Here is a 13,829-nt window from a genome sequence, read left to right on the forward strand (position 1 = left end):
TCTTAGAGAATAAATGGAGCAGCATGACGCATTAGATTGGGGGTTCTCGGGAGTGGTCGGAGGACCCCCACAGATCAGTTATGTTATCCCCTATCCTGTAGATAGTGGTTAACCTCTATCCTTTAAGACGGGACAAGGGCAGGTTACCTTTTCTTCCAGCAACCATTTTTCCTGCTGGATTTCGGCTAATCTCTGGAACAGGTCGGACATCTCATCATCTGACAGCTCGGCCGGTCTCTGCGGCTGCGACTGGGGGCTTCCGCTGTTAGACTAGAGGGGAGAACTGTTATATAGGACCCAGCATGAACACACTTCCACATTACACCCCTTCCGCACCCCACCCTAATCCAAGCCTTGAGAGCCGTTCTCTCAAATACTTTTCGCTGGCGCACAACCCTTATTTCCGATCTCACCCGCCACCCTTAATGTACTGAGGACTGAGCCGAGGTCAGACCACGAGGAGACCCCTGGGTGGCATCTACAGAACATCCCCATCATCAGCCATTCATCTTCTATCCCATCGTGTTCCAAGGAGGAAGAATTCATCCAGATGAACCCAGGAGCAAAGATCCTACCAGCTAATTAACCTCGTGAGACGTCTGGAGAAAAGCCGCCCGGAGATTTCTCCGCCACATCACAAAGTCCTATCTTCTCCTCCATGACTGAAGATCTGAGGAGGCCCAGACTGGTCACATCTAGAGCGAGGGCCGATGACGCAAACGATTTACGCAAGGAGAGTCCAATGTCAGAAGGATGGCAGTGGTCTCCACCACCAGCGGCTGCTAGACTACAACTCTCAGCATGCCCCGACAGTACACCATTACCTTATTGCTGCTGGGGGTTGCGTTCTCCTTCATGATCTCTCGGTAGCTGAAGGAGGAGACGCTGCTGCTATCGCCCGTCTGGGTCCGGCTGGGAGAGCTAATTTCGGCCAGTACCAAGTCCTCCAAACCTAAAGCGGAGAATGGGGGTTGTTAGCTGCGGAACATGGAGAAAAGACACAAGCATACATGGCTGGTCAGATGTGAGGTGAAACCAAGGCCACCATGAGCCACGGCAGAGACCATAGTCATCTAGTCACCCCCGGCACTATACGCAGTGTACAGGAGCGGTCACCCCCTGCACTATACGCAGTGTACAGGAGCGGTCACCCCCGGCACTATACGCAGTGTACAGGAGCGGTCACCCCCGGCACTATACGCAGTGTACAGGAGCGGTCACCCCCTGCACTATACGCAGTGTACAGAAGCGGTCTCCCCCGGCACTATACGCAGTGTACAGGAGCGGTCACCCCCTGCACTATACGCAGTGTACAGGAGCGGTCACCCCCTGCACTATACGCAGTGTACAGGAGCGGTCACCCCCTGCACTATACGCAGTGTACAGGAGCGGTCACCCCCTGCACTATACGCAGTGTACAGGACCGGTCACCCCCTGCACTATACGCAGTGTACAGGACCGGTCTCCCCCGGCACTATACGCAGTGTACAGGAGCGGTCACCCCCTGCACTATACGCAGTGTACAGGACCGGTCACCCCCTGCACTATACACAGTGTACAGGAGCGGTCACCCCCGGCACTATACGCAGTGTACAGGACCGGTCACCCCCTGCACTATACGCAGTGTACAGGACCGGTCACCCCCTGCACTATACGCAGTGTACAGGAGCGGTCACCCCCGGCACTATACGCAGTGTACAGGAGCGGTCACCCCCTGCACTATACACAGTGTACAGGACCGGTCACCCCCTGCACTATACACAGTGTACAGGACCGGTCACCCCCTGCACTATACGCAGTGTACAGGAGCGGTCACCCCCTGCACTATACGCAGTGTACAGCAGCGGTCACCCCCTGCACTATACGCAGTGTACAGGAGCGGTCACCCCCGGCACTATACGCAGTGTACAGGAGCGGTCACCCCCTGCACTATACGCAGTGTACAGGACCGGTCACCCCCTGCACTATACGCAGTGTACAGGACCGGTCACCCCCTGCACTATACGCAGTGTACAGGACCGGTCACCCCCTGCACTATACGCAGTGTACAGGACCGGTCACCCCCTGCACTATACGCAGTGTACAGGACCGGTCACCCCCTGCACTATACACAGTGTACAGGACCGGTCACCCCCTGCACTATACGCAGTGTACAGGACCGATCACCCCCTGCACTATACACAGTGTACAGGACCGGTCACCCGCTGCACTATACGCAGTGTACAGGACCGGTCACCCCCTGCACTATACGCAGTGTACAGGACCGGTCACCCCCTGCACTATACGCAGTGTACAGGACCGGTCACCCCCTGCACTATACGCAGTGTACAGGACCGGTCACCCGCTGCACTATACGCAGTGTACAGGACCGGTCACCCCCTGCACTATACGCAGTGACGCTCCATCCTCATCCTCCTGGTGCAGCCCTCACTTCCAGCATTACTTGGGCTCAGCACTTTCCACCCTGATTTTGGGTTCGCCTCTCGCTGCCTCCCTCCTCCTGACTCATCACAGCAATGAAATATTAATGCTCTGCTGAAAGTCTTAATGCTTCTAGTGGGATTACGGGGAAGGAGGGAGCGGTGGGGCGGCCTGCACTACAGTGGCAGATGGGTGGGAGACCGGCTGCTCACATGCATCCATGAACAGAGGCGGGTGGGCTTCAGAGGAGCCCGTCCTTTGCCAATCACACCCTCATATACCCCTGTTGCCCGCATACTGGGTAAAAATGAGAACTGACAAAGCCGGCATATGGTTGTCACCTGCTGCGTGCTTTCCCAACGCTCTGCCTGTCGAAGTTTCAGTATTCTCTTCAATTCTAGCATTATATTCATGAACCAGGAGGCTCTGGATGAAAGGTGGTACAGGCCCCGCCCAGATGTGTGTGTGTGTGTGTGGCACACTAGGCCAAGTAGGTCTGTATATCCAACGCTCTCTTTAATTTCTCATCATTCAGAACTGTTTGCTGTCAGTGAATGGAAACACACCTTAGGAGGCTCAAAAGGTGTCATTGTGTGCTGCGCTGCTTGCTGACTTTACTTCGGCCCTCTCTTGTAAGGGGCCCTCATAAAGTCTACTTGTGTGAAACAACATTCATCCGATATGTTCTTGCTGTCAGTGAATGCAAACACGCCACAGAGGCTCAAAAGCTGTCCTCATGGTGTGCTGCACGACATGCTGACTGTACTCGGGAAGGTTTTTCAGTTTAAGCACATAAAGTCTATTGACGTAAAACTTTCTCTTTAATTCCTCACCAATCAGAGCTGCGCTTGCTGTCAGTGAATGGAAACCTGTCCTGAGTGGTTGCTGCGCGGCTTGCTGACTGTACTCGGGGCCCTCATGATCAGGAAAGTTTTTTTGCAACCTCTAAATGTAAAGTACATTCACTAGCAGCAAGCAGAGATCTTGAAAGTGACGAGAAACTAAAATCCACAGTTTATTCCGAAGCGGCTGGGCTTCTCATTAGCGAACGAATCTTCCGCCTCTTTTACGTAAAACTGGAAAGTCCATTTCAGAAGCAGGAGCCGGGCGGTCGGCGCATTACTGCGGGAATCCACTGTAATATTTATGGGGGCTCCGCATACATGTAGACGACGGACGCGCAGCGGAAAAATCATGCTTTCCACATCCTTCCAATGGGCTCTTCAATTATTCAGCAGTTTCTTTACAGCCCGGGCTGTTTCTGACCCTGGGAAAGCTGGGTGACAACCAATATGGCTGCTATCCACCCAGCTTTCCCAGATCCTTAAAGTGATACTCCGAGCAAAAATTTGGAAAATTCAGCAGCTGCAAATAGTGAAGGTGCCCGCCCCACTGCCTGGGCCTGCCGATACACCCCGGACCTTGAAAGTAAAATTTTGGGGGTGGATGGGGCACCTCTAATGCGGCCAATGACTAAAATTCCATATCTTGCCCGTAGTGTCCCTTTAAATGTGAGCTCTGCCAGGAGGATGACCTGAGGACTATTTTCGGAGCACTGGGTCAACGTACAATCAATCACCAGACGTCAGGACGCGGCAGTGTCTCCTACTGACTGGAGAATCTCTAGAGACTGATTTCTCTAGAAATGTCCCCTAGAATATAAAGAGCGTGCGCAGTCAGTGGAGCAGCGCATGCACAGGCAATTCCAATGGGACAGCGCCCCTAGTGGCCGCTTCTAACTTATCAGGATCCTTCACAGGAGAATACCAAATTTAGGGTACTTTCACACTAGCGTTAGAGGAACTGCCTGCCGGATCCGGAAATCCTGGTATACCATTTGTTTCCGGATCCGTCTGACAAACGCATTGAAATACCGGATCCGTCTCTCCTGTGTCATCGGGAAAAGCGGATCCGGTATTTTTTTTCACATTTTTAAAAGGTCTGTTTTCACCGGAGGACTTGGTACCGGATCCGGCATTAACGTCAAGTGTTCCGGAAATTTGGCCGGAGAAAATACCGCAGCGGTATTTTCTACGGCCAAATACCGTAAGAGGGACTGAACTGAAGACGTCCTGATGCATCCTGAACGAATTGCTCTCCATTCAGAATGCATTAGGACAAAACTGAAGCGTTTTTTTCCGGTATTGAGCCCCTAGAACGGAACTCAGTACCGGAAAACTTTAATGCTAGTCTGAAAGTAGCCTTATACAGTGAAAATTCCTTTAATCCGACATTCATTAGTCCAGAAATTCTCCCGGCCTGCCACTTCTCAAGGATTTATTTTAGAATACCGCAATATACTGACTGCTCCGCTCTGCCCGTTTGATGATCCAGAATATATAAGAATTTTGTCTATGCCGGATTAAAGGAAGGAAAAAGTGAGTGTAAAAAGTACGCATAGGGACCAGGGGTTAGCTCTTGTTAAACTACAACTCCCAGCATGCACACTTCTTTGGCTGCTCTTGGAGCCAGCATAGAAATAAATGGAGCATGCTGGGGGTTGTAGTTTCACACCAGCTGTGACCCCTGCTCTATAGAGACAACTTTATATTATAGCTGGGTGACAACGCTATGAAAGCTCCCATGGGGGGGGGGGCGTCACCCATGTTAGGGACCTGGCTACCTACCCCGTTGGCTGGCATAAATTTTGCCCTTTGAGCGCCCGTGCCTAGGGAGGAGGCGCAGAGAGAGGACGCGGAGCCTGGGGTGACGAGACAGCGACGAAGCGCTCCTGACCCCAGACGCTCTCATTGACTTGGAGGCAGAGGCTCGGTGCTGCAGCAGGATCACTTTACAGCGCGCGGCTCCACTGCAGAGCGTCCAAATATCGGAGATTCTGTGTCAGGAATAAAGGAGGAAAACAAAAGCCCTGACAGCTCCATTTATAACCGGGCAGCCGAGGATTGGCAATGATGTGGAGATAACGAGACGTCTCTGGAGACCGAGCCGCTCACTGCAGAGCCTGGAGGAGGGCGAAGCGAGAGGCACGTATGCACCGCGCCTGGCATCTCACTACAGGAGGAGTCCGCAGCCCCCCAAAATAACACAGCGTGTACCGTGTATAATCCTGCACTAGTCTATAATAACACAGCGTGTACCGTGTATAATCCTGTACTAGTCTATAATAACACAGCGTGTACCGTGTATAATCCTGTACTAGTCTATAATAACACAGCGTGTACCGTGTATAATCCTGCACTAGTCTATAATAACACAGCGTGTACCGTGTATAATCCTGCACTAGTCTATAATAACACAGCGTGTACCGTGTATAATCCTGCACTAGTCTATAATAACACAGCGTGTACCGTGTTATAATCCTGCACTAGTCTATAATAACACAGCGTGTACCGTGTATAATCCTGCACTAGTCTATAATAACACAGCGTGTGCCGTGTATAATCCTGTACTAGTCTATAATAACACAGCGTGTGCCGTGTATAATCCTGTACTAGTCTATAATAACACAGCGTGTACCGTGTATAATCCTGCACTAGTCTATAATAACACAGCGTGTACAGTGTATAATCCTGTACTAGTCTATAATAACACAGCGTGTACCGTGTATAATCCTGTACTAGTCTATAATAACACAGCGTGTACCGTGTATAATCCTGTACTAGTCTATAATAACACAGCGTGTACCGTGTATAATCCTGCACTAGTCTATAATAACACAGCGTGTACCGTGTATAATCCTGTACTAGTCTATAATAACACAGCGTGTACCGTGTATAATCCTGTACTAGTCTATAATAACACAGCGTGTACCGTGTATAATCCTGTACTAGTCTATAATAACACAGCGTGTACAGTGTATAATCCTGTACTAGTCTATAATAACACAGCGTGTACCGTGTATAATCCTGTACTAGTCTATAATAACACAGCGTGTGCCGTGTATAATCCTGTACTAGTCTATAATAACACAGCGTGTACAGTGTATAATCCTGTACTAGTCTATAATAACACAGCGTGTACAGTGTATAATCCTGTACTAGTCTATAATAACACAGCGTGTACCGTGTATAATCCTGTACTAGTCTATAATAACACAGCGTGTACCGTGTATAATCCTGTACTAGTCTATAATAACACAGCGTGTGCCGTGTATAATCCTGCACTAGTCTATAATAACACAGCGTGTGCCGTGTATAATCCTGCACTAGTCTATAATAACACAGCGTGTACCGTGTATAATCCTGTACTAGTCTATAATAACACAGCGTGTACCGTGTATAATCCTGTACTAGTCTATAATAACACAGCGTGTACAGTGTATAATCCTGTACTAGTCTATAATAACACAGCGTGTACCGTGTATAATCCTGTACTAGTCTATAATAACACAGCGTGTGCCGTGTATAATCCTGCACTAGTCTGTAATAACACAGCGTGTACCGTGTATAATCCTGTACTAGTCTATAATAACACAGCGTGTACAGTGTATAATCCTGCACTAGTCTATAATAACACAGCGTGTACCGTGTATAATCCTGCACTAGTCTACAATAACACAGCGTGTACCGTGTATAATCCTGTACTAGTCTATAATAACACAGCGTGTACCGTGTATAATCCTGCACTAGTCTATAATAACACAGCGTGTACCGTGTATAATCCTGTACTAGTCTATAATAACACAGCGTGTACCGTGTATAATCCTGCACTAGTCTATAATAACAGCGTGTACCGTGTATAATCCTGCACTAGTCTATAATAACCCAGCGTGTGCCGTGTATAATCCTGCACTAGTCTATAATAACACAGCGTGTACCGTGTATAATCCTGTACTAGTCTATAATAACACAGCGTGTACCGTGTATAATCCTGTACTAGTCTATAATAACACAGCGTGTACCGTGTATAATCCTGCACTAGTCTATAATAACACAGCGTGTACCGTGTATAATCCTGTACTAGTCTATAATAACACAGCGTGTACCGTGTATAATCCTGCACTAGTCTATAATAACAGCGTGTACCGTGTATAATCCTGCACTAGTCTATAATAACCCAGCGTGTGCCGTGTATAATCCTGCACTAGTCTATAATAACACAGCGTGTACCGTGTATAATCCTGTACTAGTCTATAATAACACAGCGTGTACCGTGTATAATCCTGCACTAGTCTATAATAACACAGCGTGTACCGTGTATAATCCTGCACTAGTCTATAATAACACAGCGTGTACCGTGTATAATCCTGCACTAGTCTATAATAACTCAGCGTGTACCGTGTATAATCCTGCACTAGTCTATAATAACACAGCGTGTACAGTGTATAATCCTGCACTAGTCTATAATAACACAGCGTGTACCGTGTATAATCCTGTACTAGTCTATAATAACACAGCGTGTACCGTGTATAATCCTGCACTAGTCTATAATAACACAGCGTGTACCGTGTATAATCCTGTACTAGTCTATAATAACACAGCGTGTGCCGTGTATAATAACACAGCGTGTGCCGTGTATAATCCTGCACTAGTCTATAATAACACAGCGTGTACCGTGTATAATCCTGCACTAGTCTATAATAACACAGCGTGTACCGTGTATAATCCTGCACTAGTCTATAATAACTCAGCGTGTACCGTGTACCGTGTATAACACCGCATGAGCTATAAGGGCAGCTTTCGCAGCTAATGATGGAGAGCACATATAATGAGATCTCCATGGCAAGTCATCAGTAGGATCAGAAATGATTGTTTAGCATTTTCAAAGGAACGACCGCAGCGTTATAATGCAAGAGGAAATTATCTCGGTCCAGTAATTATCTCGTTATGGTCAGTAATAAAACATTCAGCAGTCCAGATACCATTAGGGACTCCTGCACTTTCCTCCCAGCCAGGCCAGTCATGGCAGCCATCACTATATTACTGAACAGCTATCCCCCTCCAATACCCCTGCCATCCTCAGGCAGCGTCTAACAAAAGGATCGGGCATGTTCAAATTCATATGCCCAATCCTACCCTCCAGGCTACGCAATCGAGAGGGTATTTTTAAGCACTATCCAAATTTAATTCTGTCCTCTTTTATATTACGTTCAATACTCTGTACTATAAAGTTTTCCCTGTAATGTAGTGGGTTAGGGATAGTAGCCATCCCCCATTGTGCTGATAAGAACACACTCCTGAGTGATCTCAGAGACATGCGTGATGCACACTGGAGGAGGGGGGGCTAGTGATGTTTATTTACTTTTTATTATTCATAGTTAGGGTCCATTCACACGTCCGTTTTTTCTTTCCTGATCTGTTCCGTTTTTTCAGGAACAGATCTGGACCAGATCTGGACCCATTCATTTTCAATGGGTCCTGGAAAAAAACGGACAGCTCAATGTCTGATTTTTTCCAGGACCCATTGAAAATGAATGGGTCCAGATCTGGTCCAGATCTGTTCCTGAAAAAACGGAACAGATCAGGAAAGAAAAAACGGACGTGTGAATGGACCCTAAATCAAACTTAGTAAATATATTTATTCACTTAGCCTGCGTAAGCTTATTCATTCTCAAATCTTTTGAATTCATGTTACACCATGTAGAGGACCGCTCCCCAGGAACGGTCGCCACATACACACGTCCAACACTGTTCTAGCCAGTTAGGATGTAAATATTGTGATTTGCATCTGCACAACACCGCACCTTACAAATCCGAAAAGGACATGTTGTCATCCGAGTCTAACAGTAGTGCAGCCATATGGCACGGAAATATGGCATCACCCAACAGTTTTAATCTACAAATATAGATCGCAGGTATCATTTTGCCTCATTACATTGGAGAATATATGCCCAGGTGGGCCCTGGCACAGAGGACGCACTCACTGAATATACTTATGTTCTTAAAGGGCACATTTTAGGATCACCTCTATTAAACCAGATATAGGGGCTGGTAGGGTTAATCCAGCTGATTAAAACGACACCTGTCTTGTGAAAATCGGTTGTAGCATTCCTGAGAAAAGAGACTTTTATTTTTAATGCAAATAAGGGCTTCAGTGCTCTGAGGGGCGGAGTCTAGCTTTCCTCTGCTAGCCCCACCCCTTGGTGTACTGAAGCACTCATTGGTATACAGAATAAAACTCTCTTTTTCTCGGGAAACACCTTAACCGATTTTCACAAGACGGGTATCATTTTAACCAGCAGGATCAATGCTATCAGGCAGCATGCTTGGTTTAATAGGATTGATCCTACTGACAGGTGCCCTTTAAGGATTCTGCATCAGACATTGCTCACAATACCACAAAGCTTCCTGGCTACATTTGCACTACCCTCAGAGTCTGCCCACAGTTACTTTTCATTTGATGGAAAGAATGGCATACGGTATATTAATACAATAGCATACATTGGTATTCTCCGCATAAAGACCACGCACACCATGACAGCCCCCCTTTATAAATCAATGGGGTCTTTAGGGCACCGTTGGCATCTCTCATGGAATGAATCTGGTACTATGGTTGCGTCTCCCTTCCCCGTTCCTCTGATTGGCTCAGGCGGCGCGATGACGTGCAGCCTTACAGTGCGGGACATAGGCCGGAAGAGGCCCGCATCGCATCGCTGCCAGCCTGATGGAGGCAAGTATAAGTGTTTATTTTTTTATATGGTACTACTTATTGGCACATGATTGGGGGGGCATCTATGGGGGCATCTGTTACTGGCACATGATTGGGGGGCATCTTTTACTGGCACATGATTGGGGAGGCATCTATGGGGGCACTTGTTACTGGCACATGATTAGGGGGCACCTATGGGGGCACTTGTTACTGGCACATGATTGGGGGGGCATCTATAGGGGCACTTGTTACTGGCACATGATTGGGGGGCATCTATGGGGGCACTTGTTACTGGCACATGATTGGGGGGCATCTATGGGGGTACTTGTTACTGGCACACGATTTGGGGGCATCCATGGGGGTACTTGTTACTGGCACGTGATTGGGGGCATCTATGGGGGTACTTGTTACTGGCACGTGATTGGGGGGCATCTATGGGGGTACTTGTTACTGGCACATTATTGGGGGGCATCTATGGGGGCACATCTTACTGAAATTATTGGGGGCACTGTGGGGGCACTTATTACTGGCACATTATTGGGTGGCACTATGGGGGCATCTACTGAGGCCACAAAGAATGAGTATTTTATATGGGGGGGCTCTGTATAGGGGCATTTTATACTGGGGCACATTATGGTGGGTACTATGGGGAAGGGGAGAGAGGAGTACTATGGGCTCATCTATGGGGGCACTAAGAAGGGGTATTTTATACTTGCAAATTATGGGGGAAACTAAGGGCATCTACTGGGGCACTATACTGTATATGGGGCATTTTATACTGGTAAATTATGGGGGGCACTAGGAAGAAGGGGGGAGAGGAGCACTATGGGGCATTTACTGGGGGCACTATATAGGGGTATTTTATACTGGCACATTATGGGGGCATTAGCTCAACTGGGGGAATTAAAAGGGGGTATTTTTTGCACTGGCACATTATAAGGAGAATTATTACTACTGGGGGGCATTATGATGGGCTTTATTACTACTGGGGGTCTATGGGGAACAGGATTACTAGTATGGGCACTATGGGAGCATTATTACTTCTGGGGCACAGTGGGGACATGTGGGGGTCACTGTAGGAGCACTACTACTACCATGTGTGCTCTAGCAGAGAATTATTCCTATTGGTGGGACTTCTGGGAGCACCATTACTGTGGGGGCACCTTGGCACAGTATCAGCTTACCACAAATATTTTTGGGGGACGTTATGTTTACACTATTAGGCTCCATTCACACGTCCGTAGAATGGGTCCGCATCCATTCCGCAAATTGGGGAACAGGTGCGGACCTATTCATTCTCTATGTGCTCTCCGCATCCGCATTTCCGGAGCGCGCCCCCGATCTTCCGGTCCGCAACTCCAGAAAAAAATAGAACATGTCCTATTCTTGTCCGCAATAGTTCTATGGGGGGGTGCCGGCCGGGTGTATTTGCGGATCCGCAATACACTGCGGACGTGTGAATGGATCTTTGCTGGGCGCAGTTATTTTAGGGCAGTGTGTGCCGATAATTATTGAAGGACACTATCTGCATGGTACTACTATTACCAGGGGGTTTGTCTGTTTCTGCAGTGTAGTATTGGGGAGCACAGCGGCACAGTATTGGGGGTGGTAGGATGATTTGTCCAGAAGATGGGAGGATGATGGAAAAGTAGTAAACTTAGATTCTGTTTGTCAAACTGCAGATACGAGAAATGGCTGAAAAATGGTGGTCTGGTCTGAAGGTCTGAAAGGAGAAGATGAGGAAAGAGAACATCTACATCAATCAATATTAAAGACGGCCCTCGTCAGTGTGAACACAGGTCTGTCACACTCTGTAATGAACAGCGCCCCCTGTCTGCGGTTTTGTCTTCTGCTCTACTTTCTACCTCCACGACCCTGCTATTCCAGTTTACAACGCACTGCTACATCTAACCTGCGCTGCACCTTCAGTTCCCAAAAACGGAGTAGTCCGTCCTTCTGTTCCCTGCATCGGCTATGCTATTCAACCCCGATTCCGGCTCTGCACCTATGCCGGAGAAAATGTATGTCCCGCGGTCTAATGAGCTGTCCGGAGTTAATTATATTCAGCGTTTAGCGTAATTTGCTAGGAATGCGGCAAATCAATCAGCTAGCAGTCTCCTGCATAGTTTAGAGGAAATAAAATGATTTCCGCAGCTAATGGGGCTTTGGGCGGGAGGAGAGGCGAGAGCGCACAAACGGCTACCGCCATATAGATTGCTTTCAGCTTGTAAAGATAACTCCCTCTGTACGCCGGCCGCAGAGCAATTATGCAAAGGGGAAGACACAAGGATGTGGTTTAGTCAGAAATGACACCTTATTCCAGTTTTGTACAGTGGAGCCTGCGGTGTAAAGCATGGAGGTCTTCATTCTGGTTTGCCATGACCAGAGTCCCAGCTCTGTGTACGGCGGAAGGAGTAGTTTTTGAAATATGGCAGCCACTCTCCAGCGCAGCGGAAGCCATAGCTGGCAGGTATCTGCTTGTTCAAACAGCAGAGGTCCGGGGCTAAGGTCTGCGACCGGTAATAATGCCGATCGCAGGCATTTAACCCTTTAGACACCTTTAAATGCCTAAAAAAACGCGCGCTTCCGGGTTAGGAGCAGCACACCATGTGGTGATCGGGGTAGCCGTTCCTTTTCTGCAAAGCACTGGGTCTGGGTATCAGAGCCGCAATTCCTATGGACGCCTGCAGGTGGCAGACCTACTACAGTCTTATCTTACATGAATCAGAATGTCGTATATTGTAGCCTCCTAAGGGGGCTAAAAAAGTTTTTCAAAAGTAAAAAAAAATATATAAAATCTAAAAATTTTAAATAACCTAATTTCCCCCAGAATTTAAATAAAAATAAAGAATAAAAAAACATAATGATCATGGGTTTCACCGGGTCCCAAAATGACTGAACTATTAAAATATAAAAATATTTATCTCATACGGCGAATGATGTAACGAAAAAAAAAACTTAAAATGGCCGATGCACACTTTTTTTCATAGCTTCACTTACCCCCCCAAAAAAATTGTAAAAAGTGATCAAAAAGTCCGACACACTCCAAAATGATATCAATAAAAACGGCTGATCGTCCCGCAAAAAACAAGCCCTCACACAGCTCTTTAGATAAACCTATAAAAAAAGTTATGGGGGTCAGAAAATGGTGATAAAAAAAAAAAGAAGTTTTCATTTTTTTTCAACATTAAAACACAAGAAAAAAAATTGGTATCGTTGTAATCGTTCTGACCCAGAGAACGAAGGGCACAGGTCATTAGTACTGCATAGGAAATGCCGTAGAGACAAACATCCGTAAAACTGTGGCGGAACTGCATTTTTTTTTTCTAATTCCACCCCATTTGGAATTATCTTCCTGCTTCATTTCATGCAATATTAAACAGTCCCATTAGAAAGTGCAAAAGCAAGACCTCGTAAGGTTAAGTGAACGGAAAATTAAAAAAGTTATGGCTCTGGGTAGACAGGGAACAAAAATGAAAAAATAAATAAAAAAATAAATAAAATATCCTCCAGTACTTTAGGGATTAAACTATACTAAATATATATATACTTAAACAACACAATGTAACTCCAAGTCAATCACACTTCTGTGAAATCAAACTATCCACTTAGGAAGCAACACTGAGTGACAATCCATTTCACATGCTGTTGTGCAAATGGGATGGACAACAGGTGGAAATTATAGGCAATTAGCAAGACACCCCCAATAAAGGAGTGGTTCTGCAGGTGGTGACCACAGACCACTTCTCAGTTCCTATGCTTCCTGGCTGATGTTTTGGTCACTTTTGAATGCTGGCGGTGCTTTCACTCTAGTGGTAGCATGAGACGGAGTCTACAACCCACACAAGTGGCTCAGGTAA

At 47.0% G+C, this 13,829-nt stretch overlaps 1 protein-coding gene across 2 annotated transcripts in view; it reads right to left on the reverse strand.

Moving 5' to 3' along the window:
- The window catches only part of GRIPAP1 (GRIP1 associated protein 1), a 59,512-nt gene that overhangs the window by 13,129 nt on the left and 32,554 nt on the right, over positions 1–13,829 (reverse strand). For both annotated transcript variants that reach the window (XM_040442393.1, XM_040442394.1), the window contains 2 exons: positions 825–952; positions 148–270 (listed from right to left, as the gene is read on the reverse strand). In XM_040442393.1, the coding sequence (XP_040298327.1) occupies positions 148–270; positions 825–952 (251 nt within the window). The remainder of the gene's footprint in view (positions 1–147; positions 271–824; positions 953–13,829) is intronic.

Source organism: Bufo bufo, chromosome 8 (assembly GCF_905171765.1).
Source record: "Bufo bufo chromosome 8, aBufBuf1.1, whole genome shotgun sequence".
In the NCBI taxonomy this organism is placed as follows: domain Eukaryota; kingdom Metazoa; phylum Chordata; class Amphibia; order Anura; family Bufonidae; genus Bufo; species Bufo bufo.